The sequence below is a fragment of the Arachis ipaensis genome, chromosome B7 (genome assembly GCF_059453495.1).
Source record: "Arachis ipaensis isolate K30076 ecotype BB chromosome B7, ASM5945349v1, whole genome shotgun sequence".
Lineage (NCBI taxonomy): Eukaryota > Viridiplantae > Streptophyta > Magnoliopsida > Fabales > Fabaceae > Arachis > Arachis ipaensis.
In genome coordinates, this window is record NC_142442.1 from 6,718,559 (window position 1) to 6,741,175 (window position 22,617).

General features: G+C 35.0%; 2 protein-coding genes across 2 annotated transcripts; both read right to left on the bottom strand.

The window, feature by feature from the left end:
• Nucleotides 1–9,482: 9,482 nt before the first annotated feature.
• On the bottom strand, nt 9,483–12,671 carry LOC107608704 (chitin elicitor receptor kinase 1-like). Its single transcript, XM_088494388.1, has 11 exons — nt 12,021–12,671; nt 11,821–11,854; nt 11,451–11,677; nt 11,192–11,322; nt 10,989–11,078; nt 10,763–10,856; nt 10,541–10,692; nt 10,344–10,438; nt 10,105–10,231; nt 9,761–9,859; nt 9,483–9,680 (listed from the first exon to the last, which is right to left on the bottom strand). The coding sequence occupies exons 1-11, from the start codon at nt 12,652–12,654 to the stop codon at nt 9,519–9,521; spliced, it is 1,845 nt and encodes a 614-aa protein (XP_088350514.1). The 5' UTR covers nt 12,655–12,671; the 3' UTR covers nt 9,483–9,518.
• A 3,009-nt stretch (nt 12,672–15,680) lies between these two features.
• On the bottom strand, nt 15,681–19,564 carry LOC107608708 (lysM domain receptor-like kinase 3). Its single transcript, XM_088493442.1, has 12 exons — nt 19,315–19,564; nt 18,874–19,230; nt 18,524–18,557; nt 18,121–18,278; nt 17,650–17,804; nt 17,390–17,479; nt 17,077–17,170; nt 16,816–16,967; nt 16,631–16,725; nt 16,384–16,510; nt 16,140–16,238; nt 15,681–15,845 (listed from the first exon to the last, which is right to left on the bottom strand). Exons 1-12 carry the CDS (start codon nt 19,562–19,564, stop codon nt 15,681–15,683), a joined length of 1,776 nt encoding a protein of 591 aa, XP_088349568.1.
• Between the last annotated feature and the right edge of the window lie 3,053 nt (nt 19,565–22,617).

The following is a 22,617-nucleotide window of genomic DNA, read 5'->3' on the forward strand; positions in this document are numbered from 1 at the left end:
CCCTAGAGTATAGAGGCCATAATATAAAGTTTATCATTTTTAAAGTTGCATTTGTTTATATATACAGAATACTAAAACAGAAAGAAAAAGACATAAAATTATGTGTAAGATATTTTTTCTCTGCCTATAAATAAGAATAAGTTCTAAAGCTTCAATGCATCAATCAAACACAAAACAAGAGAGAAGCAATGAAGCATTTCTTCAATGTTTTGTGTGTAATTTGTTTTGTATGTTAGTTTTCTTAAAAGATAATGAGTATAATAATAGTGTGTGTAATAAAATTATGAGTGATATGAATGATACATATTACAATTTAATTATATTTTTTAATACTAGATACTACAGAGTGTAGTATAAGAATGTCTCACTGTTGTACACTATATTGTAATTATCTTTAAATATAATGAATATTTTTTTGGAGTGTTGGTGGTAGTTTTTTTTGTTCACCAAAAAAAAATTTTACATTAAAATTGTTTATATCCTGACCCAATGCCAAGGCCCAGGACCCAATAAGAGGCACAATCTAAAGAATTGACTCTCGTCCTTCACCGACCTTCCTCCCAAGAAGTCAGTTGTTACTACGACTTACTCTAAAGAAGTCGGGGACTAAGATTAGCTGGCAGATAACACTCATCCAAATAAGTAACTGTCCCTAAAATCTCTCAACCCACTTCCAGGAGGCATATCCCAACTTCCCTGAATAAAGGGACGGTTATTCCCCTCCTAAGGTGGAACTACTCCAACGGTGGTTATTGGTTCACCACTATAAATACACTGACACCCCTCAGGTATTATTAAGTCCCAATACTCTCTAGACTTGCACACACCCTTGCTAACTTAGGCATCGGAGTGTCTTTGCAGGTACCACCCCCCATTACTTCACACTCACAAGTCGGACGGAGGCCCCAAAGCCGCAAACCCGCTCGAAGGCTTCCTTTCTCAGACGATTGGGCCAACCCCACGAGTCCAGCCCATCAATCTTCTGTTACCTATCGTAACAAAAATATTAGTGTTACTCTCTTTTATACCAACATAGGAGCCAGCCTAGAAGAAAACCTAAAGCAAAGATTGACAAAGCTATTACGAGATAATTCCGACCTCTTTGCCTGGAAAGCCTCCGACATGCCAGAGATAAACCCCGAGCTCATGTCCCACAGGCTCTCAGCAGCGAAGGCGTAAGCTCGGTCCAGAAAGGGCTCAGGCGGTGGAAGAATAGATACAAGCGCTCCTAGAGGCCGGCTTCATCAGGGAAGTCAAATATCCGACATGGCTAGCAAACGTAGTACTAGTCAAAAAGCAAAACGGCAAGTGGAGGATGTGCGTTGACTATACCGACCTGAATAAGGCATGTCCCAAAGACCCATATCCACTTCCAAGCATTGATACTCTAGTAGAATCCAGCTTGGGGTATCAATACTTGTCGTTTATGGACGCTTACTCAGGATACAACCAAATCCCGATGTACAAGACGGACCAAGAAAAACATCATTCATCACCCCTAAAGCGAACTATTGCTACGTGGTCATGCCGTTTGGATTAAAGAATGCTGGGGCCACATACCAAAGGCTGATGAATAAGGTGTTTGCTCCCCACCTCGGGAACTTAATGGAAGTCTACGTAGACGACATGTTGGTGAAAACCAAGGAAAAAACCGACCTCTTGATAGACTTCTCGCAAGTTTTCAACACCATAAGATTGCATGGGATGAGGCTAAATCCTGCAAAATGCACCTTCGCGATGGAGGCTGGGAAGTTTCTAGGGTTTATGCTAACCCAAAGGGGGATCGAAGCAAATCCCGACAAGTGCAAAGCCATCCTAGAAATGAAAAGCCCAACTTGCTTAAGAGAGGTTCAACAACTGAATGGCCGACTTGCAGCCCTCTCCAGGTTCTTGGCAGGATCAGCATTAAGATCCCTTCCATTGTTCTCTCTACTAAGAAAAGGATGTCAGTTCGAATGGACTCCAGAGTGCAAAGAAGCATTCCAGGAGTTCAAAAGGTTTTTGAACCAACCCCCAATTCTGACCCGACCTCTAGTTGGGGAAGAACTCATCCTATATTTGTCTGTAGCAGACAAAGCTATAGCATCAGCCCTGATACAAGAAGATGAGGTCGGCCAGCATCCTGTGTACTTCACCAGCAAAGTCCTACAATACCCTGAGCTAAGGTACCACAAACTAGAGAAGTTCGCTTACTCCCTAGTAATAGCCTCACGAAGGTTACGGCCTTACTTCCAAGCTCACACAATAAGAGTCCGAACGAACCAACTCATGAAGCAAATCCTCCAAAAGACGGATGTTGCAGGGAGAATGGTTCAGTGGGCAATAGAGCTCTCCAAGTTTGACTTAAAGTACGAAACCCGGACGGCAATTAAAGCCCAATGCCTCACCGACTTCGTAGCAGAGTATGCGGGAGATCAAGAGGAAAGGCCAACTACATGAGAACTATACGTAGATGGATCCTCAAACAAAACAGGAAGCGGTGCAGGCATAATACTGGTCAATGAAGGGGGAACGCAAATAGAGGTGTCCCTTAAATTCGAATTCCCAGCTTCCAACAATCAGGCAGAATATGAAGCCCTGATCGCAGGTCTAAAGTTGGCAGAAGAAGTCGGTGCGACAAAAGTAAGGATATTCAGTGACTCTCAAGTAGTGACCTCCCAAATAAATGGAGAGTATCAGGCCAAAGACCCAAATATGATTCCACAATCTGTGCGATTAAATAGGCAATTTCAAAGATATTCCAAGTAACAATTATAATGACAGAAATTAAATAATCAGACACCAAAATTTTAGCGTGGGAAAACCCCAAAACAGGGACAAAAAACCCACGGGACCTAGTCTAGAAAAATCTTCCACTATCAGAATAATGGGTACACAAACAGTCTTTTTAATGACACTAGGGTATTTCAACAATCAACAAAATACATAATCAAAACTGATGGAATCAACATAAACCCTCCACAAAGTGGATATCTCAAATCAGGCAAAAGAGAAGGCAATACAACTAGCAAGTTATATCCTAATGTTCATCTCTACACCAGAAATAACATACTAAAATTTCATAAGAAATGGAGCGAATTTACCAAGTCAATGTGATCAAAATGGCAATGCTATTTTCCCCCAATTTTCTTCTTCTCTCGACGCCGAAAACCCCTGTTTCTTTTCTTTCATTCAAAATGAATGAGGCTTTCATTCAAAATGAATGAGGCTTTAATTCTCTCTCTCCCTCTCTCGGTGGCTTAAAGCCACTTTCTTTTATTTTATCCTTTTTTTTTGTTTTAAAAGGTTGTGGGTCCCACTTGAGGTTAGGGACCCACCAACAAATCTCTCCCTCACCAACTCAAGTGGGAATAGGCTATTCCACCAAACCTGCCTTCTCTTTGCAGGAATCAAACTTCACTACAGGTAAACTCTTAGTCAACATATCTGAACCATTATCATCAGTATAGATCTTCTCAAGTGAATATGACTTCATCTCAAGCGCTTGACGTATCCAATGATACATCACCTCTATGTGCTTCGATCTGGAATGAAACATCGGATTCTTACTGAGATGGATAGCACTCTGACTGTCACAAAATAATACAAACTTCTCTTGATTGATGCCTAACTCTTGTAGAAATTTCTTCATCCACAAGGGTTCCTTAGAAGCTTCAACAACAACAATATATTCTGCCTCTGTAGTAGACAAAGCAATACATTTCTGAAGTCGAGATTGCCACGACACAGCTCTCCCTGCAAAAGTCATCATATAACCAAAAGTAGACTTTTTTGAATCAAGATCCCCAGCCATATCTGCATTTGTGTAACCATCCAACATAGGTTGGCCACTCCCAAAGCATAAACAAACTCTGGAAGTACCGTTAAGGTATCTGAGAATCCACTTCACTGCTTGCCAGTGTTCCTTACCAGGATTAGAGAGAAACCGGCTAACAACTCCAACAGCATGAGTAATATCCGGCCTGGTGCAGACCATAGCATACATCAAACTGCAAACTGCGGATGCATATGGAATCTTCTTCATTTATGCTTTCTCTTTCTCACTTGTAGGACATTGCCGTGAACTCAGCTTGAAATGACTAGCAAGTGGAGTACTAATAGGTTTGGAATTACTCATGCTACACCTCTCTAAAACCTTCTCAATATACTTCTGCTGCGACAACCACAGTTTCCCATTCTTCTTGTCACGAGTGATACTCATGCCAAGGATTTTCTTTGCAGGACCCAAATTCTTCATAGGAAATGATCTGTTCAAGTATTTCTTAAGACTTTGAATCTTCTTAGTGTCATGACCAACAATCAACATGTCATCAACATAAAGCAAGAGAACTATAAAATCACCATCAGAGAATTTCTTAACATACACACAATGATCAGAAGAAGTCTTACTATACCCATGACATTCCATAAAGGAATCAAACTTCGTGTACCACTGCCTTGGCGCTTGCTTCAACCCATATAAGCTCTTCTTCAACTTGCATACAAGGTGTTCCTTTCCTTTAACTTCGAAACCCTCTGGTTGCTCCATATAAATTTCTTTATCTTTATCTATGTTACCGTGAAGGAATGCAGTCTTCACATCAAGCTGCTCAACCTCTAAATTCAAACTAGCCGCCAATCCAAGCACAACTCGAATAGAGGATATCTTCACAACCGGAGAGAAAATCTCCTCAAAATCAATACCTTTTGCTCAAAGCCTTTCACAACTAATCGAGCTTTGTACCTTGGCCATGAGACATTTTCATCTGCTTTCAACTTGAACACCCATTTATTTTTGAATGCTCTCTTACCCTTCGGTAACTTCACCAATTCAAACATATGATTCTCATGCAAGGATTTTATTTCTTCTTGCATGGCCTTCAACCAATCTTTCTTATGCTCATCAGACATAGCTTTCTGGTAGCTTTCTGGCTCCCCAGTCTCAGTGTTCATCACATACTCATGAGGAGAGTATTTTTGAGAAGGATGCTGCTCTCTAGTAGATCTTCTCAATTCAAGCTCAACTGGTGGTTCAGGTGAAACTTCAACATCTGGTACCATCATTATCAACTTGTATATCTCCCCCATCAACAAGAGGTCTGGTGGAAGGACCATGTTCATTATCAGCAGAACGTCTAACAGTTACTGTTGACTTATCTGTCTTCTCAAGATCTTCAATAGTTTGGTCTTCAAGAAAAATCACATCTCGGCTTCTAATTATCTTCTTGCTCACCGGATCCCATAATCTGTAACCAAAGTCTTCGTGACCATAACCCATGAAAATACACTGCTTTGACTTTCCATCAAGTTTGGACCTTTCATCTCTTGGAATGTGAACAAAAGTCCTGCAACCAAACACTCGCAAGTGACTATAGGAGACATCTTTTCCTCTCCAAACTTTCTCTGGAACATCACCATTTAGTGGAACTGAAGGAGAAAGATTGACCAGATCTACTGTAGTCCTCGTCGCTTCACTCCAAAAGGATTTAGGCAACTTTGCATGAGAGAGAATACACCTGACTCTATCATTGATAGTGCGATTCATTCTCTCTACAACTCCATTATGTTGAGGAGTCTTAGGAACCGTCTTCTCAAGTTTGATCCCATGTCCTTTACAATACTCTTCAAATGGACCTCTGTATTCACCACCATTATCTGCTTGAACATATTTCAGTTTCTTTCCTGTTTCTCTTTCAACACTTGCATGAAAGTGTTTGAAGATACCGAGCACCTGGTCTTTAGATTTCAAAATAAAAGCTCATACTTTTCGAGAATAATCATCAATAAAAGTAACAAAATATGATGCACTACCTAGTGTCTTAGCATCCATAGTGCAAACATCAGTATGAACTAAATCTAGAACATGTGATCTCCTATGAGGTCTAGAATTATGAAATGATACTCTAGCATGCTTTCCAACAAAACAATGAGTGCAAGTATTTAAAGTTGTACCTTTCACGGGAAGTGAGTGCTTCTTGGCTAAGACACTTAATCCTTTCTCACTCAAGTGACCAAGACGTATATGCCATAAATCAGAAGATGAATCATCAGCTACATTCAGTGACGGATCCAAAAAATTTTGATAGTGGGGGCAATATATATATATATATATATATATATATATATATATATATATATATATTATAATAATAATAATAATAATAATAATAACAATAATAATTTTTATAATAAAAATATTATGTGTACATAAAAATTAGTTATCAAATTATTTATTAATCATTATATATTCGTATATAAATATATGTATTATTTAATTTATTTTTAATGTGTATTTTTTATTTCAATATATATACATAGGTAATTATTTTCGATGTAAATATAACATGATTAATTTTTATAATATCTAATTTTACAAATTAAAACACTAAAATAATCATTTATAAATAGGATAAAGTATATTTTTTGTCCTTTAAGTTTGACAAAAAATTTAAAAATATTCCTAAGTTTTATTTTGTTTTAATTTTGTCCCAGAAGTTTTCGATTTGCATCAAATATACCCCTGATGGCTAATTTTTCAAAAAATTTAAGATTGATTCAACAACAATTTCATAAGAACAACCCCTCAACACAAGCAAATTAAGTATAATTTTCATGCATTATTGTTATATTGGTCTTAAATCTTTTGAAAATTTAGCCTCCGATGGTATATTTGATACAAATCGAAATTTTCTAGGACAAAATTGAAACAAAATAAAACTTAGGGGTATTTTTAAAACTTTTGCCAAATTTCGGAGATAAAAAATATACTTTACCCTTATAAATATCTGTCTTTTTATATAGGATAATGCTACATATTCATCTTTTTTGGTTAACCAAGTCCAATCAAATTTGTCTAAGACAACAAAAATCAGTTATGACTAATATTATTTTAAGTTTTATTGTTTAACTTGATTAGACTTAATTTATAAAAAGACTTGGATGTGTAGTATTTCTTATATATATATATATATATATATAAGTAAATACTTATTTAGAAATTTACTTCTTATACAATTAGAAGTCAATTCTTATTGAGATTCATAGTTGAAAAAGTTCTTTCAATTAATGTAGTTACAGAAAAAAAAATTAAAACTAATATAAAAAAAGATAAATAACACTCTTTCGAGTTGATTTATAAGAAAAAGCACAAATTTCATTTAAATTGAGAATTGATCATTCTAATAACATCTAATATGAAATTTTTAAATTGACTATGAAGTACCAAAAGTTGAGTAAAAAATTGTTGTGGGGTCAAATTTAATAATTTAGTGGAGAAAAATAAATATTATTATCATATATTACTCAAAAAAATTTCAAATCGTAGTGGGGGCGATTGCCCCCACACTGATATACATACATCCGTCCCTGGCTACATTCATCTCTTCTTTGCACAACTTTGCTTGTAGCCGGTGGAGAGTAGTGAGATTATTATCTTCCTTAGCAACAATGAGGGCCCCTTTGATAATCTTGCATTTTCCACTACCAAAGAAAGTACAATACCCCTCTTGATCCAATGCCTTCACTGAAATGAGATTGAACCGCATATATGGCGCATGCCTAACATTCTTCAACTGCAACTTGCATCCCATGTTGGTTTCAAGCCACATATCACCCATAACAATGATATCACACACTCCATTATCTCCCAATTTGATCTTGCCAAATTTTTCAGCAGTATAGGAAGTGAAAAATTCATGCCTCGGAGTGACATGACATGAGGCACCAGAGTCCATAATCTAAGTGGAATTATCAAAGACAATATTAACATAATTTTCATCATATGTGATAAGAACATCTTCATAAATAATAGCAGCAGTTTCTTTATCACTATCTTTACCTTTGTCTTCGTTTCTTCCCCTTGATTGTTCTCTTTTCAAAAATCTACAATACCTCTTGATATGTCCCGGCTTGCCATAATGGTGACAAATGAACTCCTTTCTTGGCTTGTACTTTCCTCTTAACTTGCTTTGACTCTCTGACTTGTCAAAACTGTGAGATTTTCTACTTTGACTTCTCCCCCGTGACTCTGAAACAAGTGCTTCTGACTGGGAGGAGGCATTAGTCAAACCTCACTCTTTTCTTCTGGCTTCTTCATTTAACATGCTCTCTTTCACCATTGCTAACGTCAACTTCTCATTCGGAGCTGAGTTAGTCAGTGTCACAACCAGAACTTCCCAACTATCAGGCAAAGAGCTCAACAACAACAAGACTTGCAACTCATCATTCAAAGTGATTTCATTATTTTTCAGATGGTTCACTGTCTCTTGAAAAATGCTCAAGTGCTCTGGCATTGATTTACCTTCAGTATACTTCATATTGACAAGCTTCCTGATCAAGAATGCTTTGTTTTGCACATTTTTCCTCTCATATAACTCCTTCAATTTGTTCCACATCTTCTCAACATTCGTTTCGGTGTCAACATGTGGATACACGCTAAAATCAAGTCATTGCCTAATCGAAGCAACTGCCTTCCGATTCAATTTCTTCCATTCAGCATCGGATTTAGTACCTTTGGATTTATCCCCCTCCACAGGATTATACAAGTCCTTGTTATACAACATATCTTCCATGAGGGTCTTCCAAATTGAATAATTTTGGAAATTCAATTTGACCATATTCGTTTTATGAGTATTTTCCTCCATTTAATCGGTACAGAGATAAACAACCAAAGCTCTAGATACCACTTTGTTGGAAAAACTCAACAAAGGTTCAAAATAAGAACCTGTCTAACAGCGGAAGCACCAAAAATAAATTTTCCATAACCTGTGCGATTAAATAAGCAATTCCAAAGATACTTCAAGCAACAATTATAATGACAGAAATTAAATAATCAGACACCAGAATTTTAGCGTGGGAAAACCCCCAAAAGAGGGACAAAAAATCCACGAAACCTAGTCCAGAAAAATCTTCCACTATCAGAATAATGGGTACAAAAACAGTTTTTCTAGTGACACTAGGGCATCTCAACAATCAACAAAATACATAATCAAAACTGATGGAATCAACATAAACCCTCCACAAAGTGGGTATCTCAAATCAGGCAAAAGAAAAGACAATACAACTAACAAGTTATATCCTAATATTCATCTCTACACCAGAAATAACATACTAAAATTTCATAAGAAATGAAACGAATTTACCAAGTCAATATGATCAAAATAGCAATGCTCTTTTCCCCCAATTTTCTTCTTCTCTGTACGCCGAAAACCCGTGTTTCTTTCCTTTCATTCAAAATGAATGAGGCTTCAATTCTCTCTCTCCCTCTCTCGTGGCTTAAAGCCACTTTCTTTTATTTTATTCTTTTTTTTTGTTTTAAAAGGTTGTGGATCCCACTTGAGGTTGAGGACCCACCAACAATATCCAATTACCAAATGCAATCTTTGAGAAGCTAACCATATGTTATGTATAAACTCTGTTTTGTGACATTGATAAATATATGAGAAATGCAACAGTTTTGTGAATCTTTCCAAATTAGATTTTATTTTGCAGCAGAAAGAATTACAATGTGACATTTGTATCATTATTCTGCATTGTTAGTCCTATCTTGCAGACAGTATAGATTCAAAAGAGCAGTATTTTTGTAGAAGCAAATCCCAATTCTCAATGTTTGAATTTAGTGTCCCAAGAGCAAGCACAACAGATCTCATCTTCGGACGCTGCCGCGGATCTCTCTCGGTGCATGCCTTGGCAAGTTGTGCCATCTGGAAAGTAGACTAATAGTCATAGCTGTTGAAATCAGAAACACCAAAAGAAGCTTAAATTCTATAATCATAAGTAGTACCTTGAAAACTGAATCAACTGAGTAATTATCTCCAAGCCTAGGATCCACTAGTTTTTTAAGACCACCATTTGGATCTGGCTGCTCAAAAACTTCATTAAACTGCCACACAAGTAATCAAGAAATTACAACACAAGGAATCTATAGTTTTAATTGGTTACATATAATCACTAGGCTATCATTGGTAATACTCCTTCCATTTCAAAATAACTGTAAATTGAAAAATTAAAGTATCTAGACAATCTCGTGATCTAGATACATTAATTTTTCAAATGTCTCAAAAAGTGAAAGTAGTAGTTATTTTGAAACGGAGGGAGTAATGAACAAAAGGGTGAAAAAAAAATCACCAAAGCTACAAGGCTTTTAATTTCATCACCATCCTTGATCACAGCTTCTTTAGCAGAAATAAGCTCATAAAGAACAACTCCAAAAGCATAGACATCTACTTTAGGAGAAACATTCCCAAATATGTACCTGAGAAAAAAGAGAACAGTATAACTGAATTTAATCCCTCAAACCAAGTTCATGTTATGTTCTGACATGTGAGTATGTGAATTTAGAGAGATCAAAATATGATTCATCATACTCTGGTGGCATGTAACCAAATGTGCCTGCCATTTTATCAGTGGGAACTGATGAACTTCCTACATCAATCAACTTTGCTAGTCCAAAATCTGCCACCTGAAAACGAAGTAATACAGGATAGATCTCACAGAATCACTCCGAAAAAGAAAAAACGGTTAAGCTAGCATAAGGCTAGTAAAAAATTTTATTAATTCTTACCTTTCCATGGAAGAATTTGTCTATTAAAATATTTGCTGATTTTATGTCGCGATGTATGTATACAGGCGTTGTACATTCATGAATATATTCAAGTCCTCTGGCTGAATCGAGAGCTATTTGAATCCGGTCTGACCACGACAAAGGTTTTCTATCTGGAGACAGTTTGATTTTATCATTAACTAAGTTCTTATAAATTTCTATCTGAATATGTACTTATATCACCTGAATCTTGTAGATGTTGGCTCAAGTTTCCATTGTCAATGTATTCATAAACAAGGAAAAGAGAGCCCTTAATGCAATATCCAATCAACCGTACCTACATAAGAAAGTAAAGAGATAACATGAGCAAATAATGAAAACAAACTATGAAATATGGCAACTTTGTCTCAAATATGTTCTTTATTTGATCCAAACTTATAAAGAAAAGGAATTAAATGAGAAGGATTACCAGGTTTAAGTGATGAACACGAGTCAACACTTTCAGTTCTGCAAGAAACTCTTTTGATGCTGTCTTGTCCATCTTTTTTATTGCAGCTCTCTGTGTTATCAAAGAAAAATAGAGCCAAAATGGAAAAAACAGAAAATAGTGACAATTGCAAAGTTATCCAAACAGAATTATTGAAGTAAAGTCTAAGAACACGGATCGCAAACCTCGCCATTCAGCTCTGCATAATATATTTCCGCAAAACCACCTTGACCAATTTTGTTTGCCAAACTGAAGTTATCTGTGGCATTGGCTAGTTCTTCATATGAGAACTTTGCTGATTTCTCTACACTGTCACCTATGATATTAATAGGCTTCAATCATATTTTCAATCAAGAAAACAAACTATACTAATGCTTGCATGAAATCAAACTCTTTAAGCAAAAGAGAAAATGAGAGAATCAAACTCTTTTCTTTTCCATATACCTTCCATAACTCGAGTAGTTTTCCGTCTTGTATGTTTTACTGGCAATTTTTTCTTCCTTCTGCAATATCTAACATAAACACAAAATGCTAATATCAGAAGTGATGCTACAACTCCTGCAGATATTCCGGCAATAACCTCACCTCGCAGACCTGCTATGAAGATTGAAGAACAATACATCCTTACCCTGGATCTGGTATTGATATCAAGCTCAAGTGTAATCAATTCTCAAAATAGTACTACTTTCTGCTCACAGAAAATGTCATACCTCTAGTTCTGAAATATAAAACAAAAACACATCATCAAGATTAGCTTTAGCAGGTTATTAGAGATTGAAAAAATGCTATTCATCTTTATATTAAAATAAAATACCTTAGGTGGAAAGGTTCATAGTTACCATTTACATCTGGAAAGTGAAAGGTACAAATAATAATATATGAGATATTAATTTCAACACTAATAATGAAAAATAAATCAACACTAATTATGAACCTTAATACCTACTACCCTTTAATCCATAATCAAACCAATCAAATAACATGCACAAAAACATCTTGAATAAGTACTGATACCTTTCCCAGGAACATAAACCAGGCCACTCCCTTTGCTGAAATTCACACCAGGATTGTATCTCAGCAGCAACAAAGGATCAAGCTTTGTCTGGTTTACAATTGACTCCAAAGAATCCTCAGGCCTAAGAGGGTATGTGATGAACAAACCATAATCCTTGCTAACATTACTGTCCCCACAGGAACAGTTAACTGTGACATTAACCATTCCGTTCTCAGGAATTTCATATCGTGAATAGCTGTTGAGGGATCTCAACCACTTAGCAGTGACCAAGTTGGAAAAACTCTTCCCGGCAATGGATTCATAGGTGTCACCACTCGAAACCGAATATTGGAAAGTATAGCCAAGAAACTCACCATTGATGCATTCACAAGGGAATGGAACATTCACCCTTGTGTAGTCTTTGCCATTTTTGTTGTAGTTAGCAATATCTTGTGGCCTTGTAACAAACCGTGATTCCAAAACTGTTGCAATATATGTGAGGTTAGAACCTGGCCAAAGATAGTAGGAAGCTAAAGCTAAGCCACAACTCTTTCTACACTTTGATTCTGCATTGAATGGTATAAAATCCACCAACAACAAGAAGAAGAGTGATAATAATAATCTGAATCTGGGTTCCATATTCAAACCAAACATATTAGCATGATTTTAGTACCTAGTGTGCTTGTTTGTTTAACTTTCTAATCTTGTTACCTATTAATAATCTCTAAACTTTTAGAAGTTGACTTGATACACTTTCAGTCTTACATATGATTGATGTTGATCCATGTAATTAAATTCAATTAATTAATTAATTACTCAAAAATTTATAATTTTTATAAAAAAAATTTGTTGCCTTGTGCTTAACTGCTTATATACATGGTAGTATTAATTAATTGAAATGTGTAGAGACCGCGTAAACTCCATCATTATACCGTTTTCTTCAAAGTTTATAGTTTGTTTACTCAAATGTTATATCCAAAGAGAAAAATTTTATGCCTTTCCTGTTTTAACTTGTCATGGATGTATATCGATTGTGTTCTTTTCCGTATTGTGTATTTTTAAAAAACTGTTGATGTTTAATTTAGTCGTTTTCTCCATAAAGAATTGAATGTTCCAATGTGGGCTCAATTTTTTCGTTATCGAACCCTTGAATGTGATGTGCTGGATATGAAATTAGGGCGTGCTAGACCAAATGGACAATTTTATGCGAGTAACAGGGATTAGAATTCGGACCGTACGAGTTCTATGTTGCCAAAAGTTGCTAAACAAATTGGAGGGTCCAATTTAGTAGGAGAAATTTGAATTTCACAACATGCAAATCGGACCGTGCGTTATATATATATATATATATATATATATATATATATATATGAATTTTTGTATGAAGCCGAAAATGAATTCGCACGGTCCGAGTTATATTTTTTAAATTTAATTTGAATTAGCTGTGCCTAATTGGTGGGTCCGATTTATGGATATTGTATATATATAAGTGTGTAACTCGTAGAAGAGATCAGATTCCGTCTTCTTCTTTATCTTGCTCGGCTTCTTCCTCTGGTTTCTTGTATTTGTGTTTCTCTCCTTCTTGGTATGTAGCCCAAAAATCTGGTAGTGAAGTTTATGTTCTTGTTTAGGTGAGTGAGAGAAATAGATGACAGAGTTCTTTTAAGAGTGTATTATTTTGGTCAGATTTTGTTACAAACATTTGAAGGAGTAAAATTCATTTGTGAAAATTCACCAATCAGAAGGTGAAAGGTATGTGTGTCTAGGTGCCACTTTTCGATTAGAGCATTCACCAATGCTTTTTGACATTGGACTACCTCAATCTGAGATACATGATAAAAACCAGTTAATCATAAATGCTCCTCCACCTTATCATTGTACCGATCCGGAGGGACTGGATGATTACATGTCAACATCCTTAAACTCTATAAAAATATAACAAATTATTAGTCAACTCATTAACAATTACTAATTTACTACTAAAGGATAATAATTTTCTAACTAGAGCAACTAAAAATCTAAAATATTAAACTCATACTAAACTTTTTTCTAATTACAACATTTAGTAGTTACCATGTACTAACCCACCAATTTATTAAGTCTCATTAGTAAAAAATCTGCACAACTAACTCAACAACACATATTAATTGAAACCACACAACTCTTATAAATTATCTTACTAAATCCAACTAAAACAAATAATTCTAGCTTCTAAATTTAATTAACAATCCTAAAAATTATTCATAACTAACTATTAACAATAACAACTAATACATAATTCCAATTCTTATTAAACTAATAATGCTCTTATTTAATATTAAGATCTCAACTACAACCAAATTAATATTACCAAAAAAACAAATCCACTATATTTAAGTATATTTCACGAAACCGAATCATCATCAATCAAAATTCTCAACAACATTACAAAATCTAGATTAGTTGTTTATTTATTCACGGTTACAAAAAAAATGTTATAATATCTAAAATTATAATCTTTAAAATTAATTATAAAATTTAATTAAATAATTATAACTTTAAAAATTATTACAAAAAATTTTAACTATACATTATTTTTTACTTAGCTATTATATTAGTCTAACTTAAATATTATCATTCATTCAAATATTCTCTAACTACATTTAAACAAATATTCTAACTATTATTTTTACATATATTCTTAAATTTTTAAAAATAATAATAATCATCGGTGAGAAGAGGCTTGAAGGAATGGGAGAAAGCGAAGTCAGTTCGGAAGAGAGACACGAAAACAGCGGCAGCAATGTTAGGCTAAGCGTCAGAGGGCGAGGCGCATCGGGCTGACCGGCGGAGGTGTGGACGGTGTCGGTGGGAGGATGCGGCGGCCTCGGTATGGCCGGCGAGAAATTCAGTGATGCGAGATGCGAACCGGAGAAGATGACGGTGAGTTTTAGACGTGTATTGGAGGTTACGGTAATATTAGAAATAACCGTACATAGTGTGAATGGATTTAAATACTAATTTTAATTTTACCTTTTTTTTAATTCATTGTACAGATTGTATACGATTAATATTGGTTCCCAATGTCAATGAGTTATAGCTCAAATGGCATAATCTCCTCATACTCAATTAAGCGGTTGCCGGTTCGAGTCTCCTATCTTTGGTAAAAAAAAAATATTGGTTCCGAATACTTTCTCATAATATAAAGTTCAAGACGATTAGCATCTTTAGATTTTTTTTTCTTTGACATTTTGATTTTTCTTCCACCATGCAAAGCAAAAACCAATGGAGAAAGGAAGGAGTGGCTGCTCTTTGGTGCGAAGATGATAGTGATATCATATGGTGGGTGTAGGTTCAGCATGCGGTAATGTGGGTAATGTTGGGATTCAGACACCGTTGTGGGGAGACATCTGCGCGCAACACGTGGCTGGGGAACCACAACACGGACCGTCCGTTTTCGTGCCTACAACTCGGACTGTCCGACAAGCTGTGAGGAACTCGCATGGTCAGATTTGTGGTGTTTTGACACCACACAAGTCAAGCACCTCTCTTCTCCATAACCACGTCCAACCCCACCTTTGCTTCCATATTAAAATTAAAAAGCGGCAGCACAAAGTGTTTGTTAATAAACCACAAAGAACCATGGCAGCTATATCTTGTGAACATTGCATGTTCATCAATGTCATAATATATTATTACTTCTATCTACCAGACATTAGATTCACAAGAGCTGGATTTTCATAGAAGGAAGCAATGTCCCAATTCTCAGTGCCTGAACCAAGTGTCATAAGAGCAACCACCACCGATCTCATCTTCGGACGCCGCTTCGGATCCCTCTCTGTACATGCATTGGCTAGTTGTGCCATCTGCAACCAAAAAAAGAAATCAACCAAAGCTGTTGAAATCACAAGCATAAAAATGCTTATATTGCTTTATACATGACTAGTGTACTAGTGGATATTAAAATGCCTATAATCCACCATTTTTTTAAATTCAATCTGTGTAAAAATAATAATATTGAATTAGCTGACTAAGATGATAAGTATTTTACTCTTAATAACAAGTCTTGGGTTGAAGTCTTAGGAATGGCAAAATGCTTTCTACAAATATATCAGAAGGATATTTTAGGGGAAAAATGGACACCAACTAGTAGATAATACCTTGAAAACTGAATCAATTGAGTAATTTTCTCCAAGCCTAGGATCCACCAGTTCTTTAAGACCTTCTTTAGGGTCTGGTTGATCAAAAACTTCATGAAACTGCCACAAAAATCACCAGAAAAATTAGAAAAGAAGGAACATAAATATAGTCTGAATTACTTATGTAAAGCCACTAGGCCCTCTAATGTTATCAGTTATCACACACAAAAGAAGAAGTAATGCATAGTAGGGTATCAAAATTCACCAAAGCTACAAGGCCCTTGATTTCAGCACCACCATTGATCACAGCTTCTTTAGCAGAAATAAGCTCATAAAGGACAACCCCAAAAGCAAAGACATCTAATTTAGGAGAAACTCTGCCATATACATACCTGCAAATAAGATAATATAATATTTCAATGGTATAATTGAATTTGATCCCTTAAACTAAGTCCATGTTCTGTTTTGCAATGTGGATGTTTCAATTTAAAGACAAACATGATTCATCATACTCTGGTGGCATGTAACCAAATGTGCCTGCCATATTAGCAGTGGGAGCTGATGAACTTCCAGTATCAATCAGCTTTGCTAGTCCGAAATCCGCAACCTGCAGATTAACTAATACACGGTATCTCACAGAATTATAGCACAAAGAAAAGAGTAGCAAGCTCACATAAGCCATCAAAATGTTTCATACCTTTCCATGGAAGGATTTGTCTAATAATATATTGGAAGACTTTATATCGCGATGGATATATACAGGCTTTGTATGTTCATGAATATATTCAAGTCCCCTGGCTGAATCCAGAGCTATTTGAATCCGGGTGGACCATGGCAAAGGTTCTCTATCTGGAAAAATTGTCATTAACTAAGTCCTTACAAAATACAATCACATATTCACATCAATGAATCAGCATTGAACATGGATATTTGTCCTTTTTCAATGTACTCATATCACCTGAATTTCGTAGATGTTCACTTAAGTTTCCATTGTCGATATATTCATACACAAGGAAAAGGAAGTCCTTAACACAATATCCAATTAAATGGACCTACATGGATAACAAGGTAATATTGAGAAAAAAGAAAAGAAAAATGAAAGCAGTCTACACAATAGGGAAACTGTGTCTGAAATTCTGTTTGGCTAGAAGAACAAATACTGGCATGACTGATTAACTTCAAATTTGTTCCTCGAGAAGTCGAATGCATATTTACTTTATATGAACATGAAATGAGAAAAAAGAAGCATGCATTAAAATTTGAAATATTACCAGGTTTAAGTGCTGAACATGTGTCAACACTTTCAGTTCTGCAAGAAATTCTTTTGATGCTTTCATGTCCATCTTCTTTATTGCAGCTTTCTAAGTTATTGGAGAGAATTTCAGTGAAAGTAGAAAAGATGGAAAGAAAAACAACTTCAAATCTATCCTACTCCTTACAGTTACAGGTTTATAGCATATACAACTACAAAAAATATGTAACTTTTCTGACAAATCAAGTAATCGAATCTAACAACATAGAGATTACAAACCTTGTCATTCAGCTCTGCATAATAGATTTCTCCAAAACCACCTTGGCCAATTTTGTTAGCCAAACTGAAGTTATTTGTGGCATGGGCCAGTTCTTCATATGAAAACTCTGCTGATTTTTCCACACTTGTGTTTACAAAGCTATCAGAGGCTTTATCTGAAAGAGGGATGATAAGTAAGAGTTACTCGACTGTTCATGTTCACCATTCTTGCATGATACGCAACAGAAATTATACTGAAGCCAAACTATCTCGAAGAAAAAGAGTTGTCAAACCATTCTTTTAACATTTGTTTTTTCAGATGTACAAATTAAGTATTTGACTCTCATTTGATATGGTAGCATCATATTTTTGGAAGTTGTCAAACCAATCAAATCCTTAAAAATTTTAACTACTTCCCCATGTTCAAATTAAAGGGCTATTTGAGGGAGTTTCAAACTTTGAACAAGTATGAAATATGTGCAAAATCCATACCTTCCCTAGCTCGAGTAGTGTTCTGACCGAAATATTCTGTTCTCAGTTTCTTCTTCTTCCTTCCGCAACATTTAATACAAACACAAAATGCTAATAACAGAACTACTGCTACAACTCCAACAGATATTCCAGCAACAATCCTATCTGGTAGACCTGTTCTACAAGAACAAAATATGAGCAGAAAGTAGTACTATTACATTTGTCTTTTAGGATATCCTTACCCTGGATCGGGTATTGATATCAAATTCGAGTGTAAACAATTATCAATAAGACTACTTTCTTCTGATTGAGAATGGACAAACCTCCAGAGCTGAAAATGAAAATGACAATACATTCATAAAGATTAGCAGGTTATTAGAGAATTGCATTAACACAATAAGATTTGAACTTTAAAGAACAATACCTTGGGCGAAGAGGCGCATAGTTGCCGTTTTCATCTGGAAAGTGAAAGCAAAAGAAAATATGAGGAATTTGTCTCAAGGTTTATGGTTCCTGATAAACTAATTTGAAATATACATTCATAAGCATGATGCTAATTTTATTAATTATTATACCCTTGAATGCATTTTAGTTCAACTGCAAAAGGCGAAACTGCTTAGGAATTAGCATAGATATGAGGGACTACTCTACTTTCAGTTCTATCTATAAATGCACCATATGCAAAAAACCAATGTCACAAATTGTAACATGTACATAATCCTCATGAATTTATATAAGTAGACCTAAACATGGCATCGAAATCAGAAAGCGAACCTCTGCCGGGAATATAAACCAGACCATTCCCTTTGCTGAAATTTACACTGGGGTTGTATTTCATCAACAACTCAGGATCAAGCTTTGTCTGGTTTGCAATTGACTGCAAAGAATCCTCAGGCCTAAGAGGGTATGTGATGAACAATCCATAATGTTTGCTAATATTACTGTCTCCACAAGAACAGTTAACTGTCACATTAACCTTTCCACCGGCCGGAATAGCATCTTGTGAATAGCTGTTAGTGTTCTGCAGCCACTCTGCTGTGACCAAGTTGGAAAAAGTCCCATTGGCAATGGTTAAGTAGTCGTCGCCTCGAGTAACTGAGTACTGGAATGTGTGGCCCAGAAACTCTCCATCTATAATGCAAATTGTTAGAATTTTGTGTGTTAGAATCAAAAGTTTTAATTTAAAATAAGAGTGTGTGAATTGTGATAGCTCACCATTGATGCAATCACAAGGTATTGGAACATTAACTCTGGTATGTGATGGATATGAGGTGTCTTTGTTGTATCTAACAATATCTTCAACTTTGTGAAGAAGATTGGATTGCATGATGTGTGAAATATATAGCAGGCTAGAATCATTGTTCCAAAGATAGTAAGAAGCAAAAGCTAAGTCACAGCTCTTGCTACACTTTGATTCTGCACTCAAAGGTAAAGTAATCAGCAACAAGAACAACAATGGAAACATGAAATTGTGTTCCATTGTTAGTGGAATCAAGCTTGTGCAAAGCATGCACATGACACATGCAAAGATAAATAATAATAGTGATAATAATTTAAAACAGTAACAACCTGGAATTGGTAAAAGTGACAAGGATTTGAATTTAGCTTTCTTACTAAAATTTTAACGATATCTCCAAATTAATAAATTCCTAACAAATTTTATTATAAGACAAATTAGTCTTCCTTACGAAGAGATCAATTCGTATCGAGAATCTCTAAAATAATAAAAATTTGTTGAAGAACAAAATGTACTGTTTAAAATTTATTGTTTACTCTAATTCTTAATAAACTTACAAGTTGGGCTGCTAAATTACTTCATGGACTCTACGATGTTGGATCTGGTCATACAAATGGTTAAGATGTGATTTCAACTACAAATATATAATTACGGGATGGCATGTAAGAAGAATATTAATAACATATTTATTGGGTACACCAATCATTCCCGGTTAAAAATATTGGTGTTGAAATTGTGTCTACTGTATGCATAGCAAAATTGTAATAATATAATAATGTATAGACTATACTACTAAAGAGTGTAGAGAGACCATATTATAAAGTCCATCATTCTTAGATGCAAACTCAATTTATCCAGTTTGTCATTGTAAGACTGAGTATTATATTTCTAACTAAGGGTTAGTCAAAATAATTATTAAAGATCAAGTGTGTATTAATTTATTTCTCAAAAGTCAAAATTGAATATCTCAAATTAGGTTCTGAAAAATACAATTGGGATGCTAATTAAACTTATTACTATATTTGTTAAGAATTAATTTCAGACATTTCACCTTTTTGAAATTACACTGATTATTGTTGTGATAAACTCATAAACATGATAACGTGGATGACCATTCAATATTTGGGCGGCTGATTTTTCCTATAAAAGAGTGAAACTCCCAAGTTAAATTGAGCATTAATGAAGTTTGAAAATTCAAAGTTTCACTCATGTATAAATAGAGGCTTAAGCCTCAGGCAATAATACAACAACAACAATTAATACAATATTTTTTCTCTCTCTTTCTTTACATATGAGACTACTTATATTAGTAATATATAAGTTACTTTTATTATATCATAATAATTATATTTGTGAACATTAATACTAGAGTTTTATATTTATATTTCTCCATCTTATATTTATATCTTCCTTATTTATTTATTTACAACACGTTATCAGCACGAAACTCTAACGAAGTTTTAAGAAGACTTCAGGTAACAAATTTTTATTATGTCGAAACTCTTTCATCTTGAATATAATGCTCTTGATATATCTGAGAATAATTATTTATTATGGATACTAGATGTTAAAATCCATCTTGATTCAATGGATCTTAGAGATACCATTAAGACTAAAAATAATGCATCCCAGAAGGATAAAGCCAAGGCCATGATTTTCCTTCGTCGTCATCTTGACGTATGATTGAAAAATGAATATCCCATATTAAAAGATCCTGCAGATCTGTGGAAAGACCTTGAAGAAAGGTACAATCATCAAAAGACGGTGATACTTCCTTAAACTCGATATGTTAGAGAAAATTTTCTCGACCTTCCATGTCTTGAATGTGCTCCTGCAGCAGCAGTATCGAGAAAAAGAATTTAAAAATATTCTGAGTTAATTTCTTGCTTTCTTGTTGCTGAACGCAACAATGAGTTGCTCTTAAGAAATCATGAAGCGCCCAGCTGGCACCGCCCCATTTCCTGAAGCAAATGCGGCAAATTATAACCCCAGAAGAGGTAAATGGCAAGATTTTGATAACAAGAAAAATTATGGAAGAAAAAAGAATTATGTTCAAAACAGAGAATCTCACCAGAAGTGGGATAAAGAAAGAAACAATGGGCAAAGTAAATCAATTGAGGATAAATGCTTCCGTTGTGGTGGAAAGGGCCATTGGTCACGTACCTGTCGTACCCCAAGGCACCTAGTTGATCTTTATCAAGCATCCTTGAAAAAGGATGACAAAGGAAAGGAAACAAATTTTGTTTCAAATGATGAAAATTCCACCACTCATTATAATGTATCTAATTTCTTTAAGGATTCTGAAGGAAATATTGGCTATTTGATCAATGATGGAATAGTTTGATATGTGTATGTGTTTGTTAAGTATTCATGTGAATAATTTTACTGTGCATGTACTTCTACTTATTTTATTATTATTATTATCATTTGTCTTTGAAGAAAAATGGCAAGGACATATTCTGAAGATATTTGTCTTGCGGATAGTGCAAGTTCGCACACCATTCTCAAAAGTGATATATATTTTACCCATCTTGTGCCAAAAGAGGAATATGTTAATACTATTATTGGCTCAGGCAATGTGATAGAAGGCTCCGGAAGAGCTATAATTTTGTTTCCTGGAGGAACAAAATTTATAATAAATAATGCACTGTTGTCTACCAAGTCTCGAAGAAACTTGTTGAGCTTTAAAGATATTCGCCGAAATGATATCATATTGAGACTATGAATGAGGGAAGTCATGAGTACTTATGTATCACAACTCATAATTCAAATAAGAAAGTTATATTAGAAAAATTACCCTCACTTTCATATGGATTGTATTATACCAAGATTAGTGCAATTGAATCACATGCCATTGTAAACCAGAAGTTTACTAGCCCAAATAAATTCATAACTTGGCATGATAGATTGGGTCATCCGGGAACAACCATGATGAGGAGAATTATTGAAAACTCTCATGGACATTCACTAAAGAACTAGAAGATTCTTAAATCTAGTGAATTTTGTTGTGCTGCATGTTCTCAAGGGAAGTTAATTTTAAAGCCATCACCAGTAAAGATTGGATTTGAGTCCCCTGAATTCCTAGAAAGGATTCAAGGTGATATATGTGGACCTATTCATCCACCATGTGGATCTTTTAGATATTTTATGGTCCTAATAGACGCATCTTCGAGATGGTCACATGTGTGCTTATTATCTTCTCGCAACCTGGCGTTTGCGAGATTACTGGCTCAAATTATTCGATTAAAAGCACAATTTCCAGAAAATCCAATCAAAGAAAT

Bases quoted from the DNA above. Each gene is read 5' to 3' on its own strand.
- LOC107608704 (XM_088494388.1), bottom strand. From the start codon at position 12,654: ATGTTTGGTTTGAATATGGAACCCAGATTCAGATTATTATTATCACTC. The intron at 10,693-10,762 runs GTGATATAAGTA...AACTGTCTCCAG, and splicing joins CCAACATCTACAAGATTCAG to ATAGAAAACCTTTGTCGTGG. The intron at 9,681-9,760 runs GTACTACTTATG...TCTACTTTCCAG, and splicing joins CAGTTGATTCAGTTTTCAAG to ATGGCACAACTTGCCAAGGC.
- LOC107608708 (XM_088493442.1), bottom strand. From the start codon at position 19,564: ATGTTTCCATTGTTGTTCTTGTTGCTGATTACTTTACCTTTGAGTGCA. The intron at 19,231-19,314 runs GTGAGCTATCAC...TTTGCATTATAG, and splicing joins ACCTTGTGATTGCATCAATG to ATGGAGAGTTTCTGGGCCAC. The intron at 16,968-17,076 runs GTGATATGAGTA...CAATTTTTCCAG, and splicing joins TGAACATCTACGAAATTCAG to ATAGAGAACCTTTGCCATGG.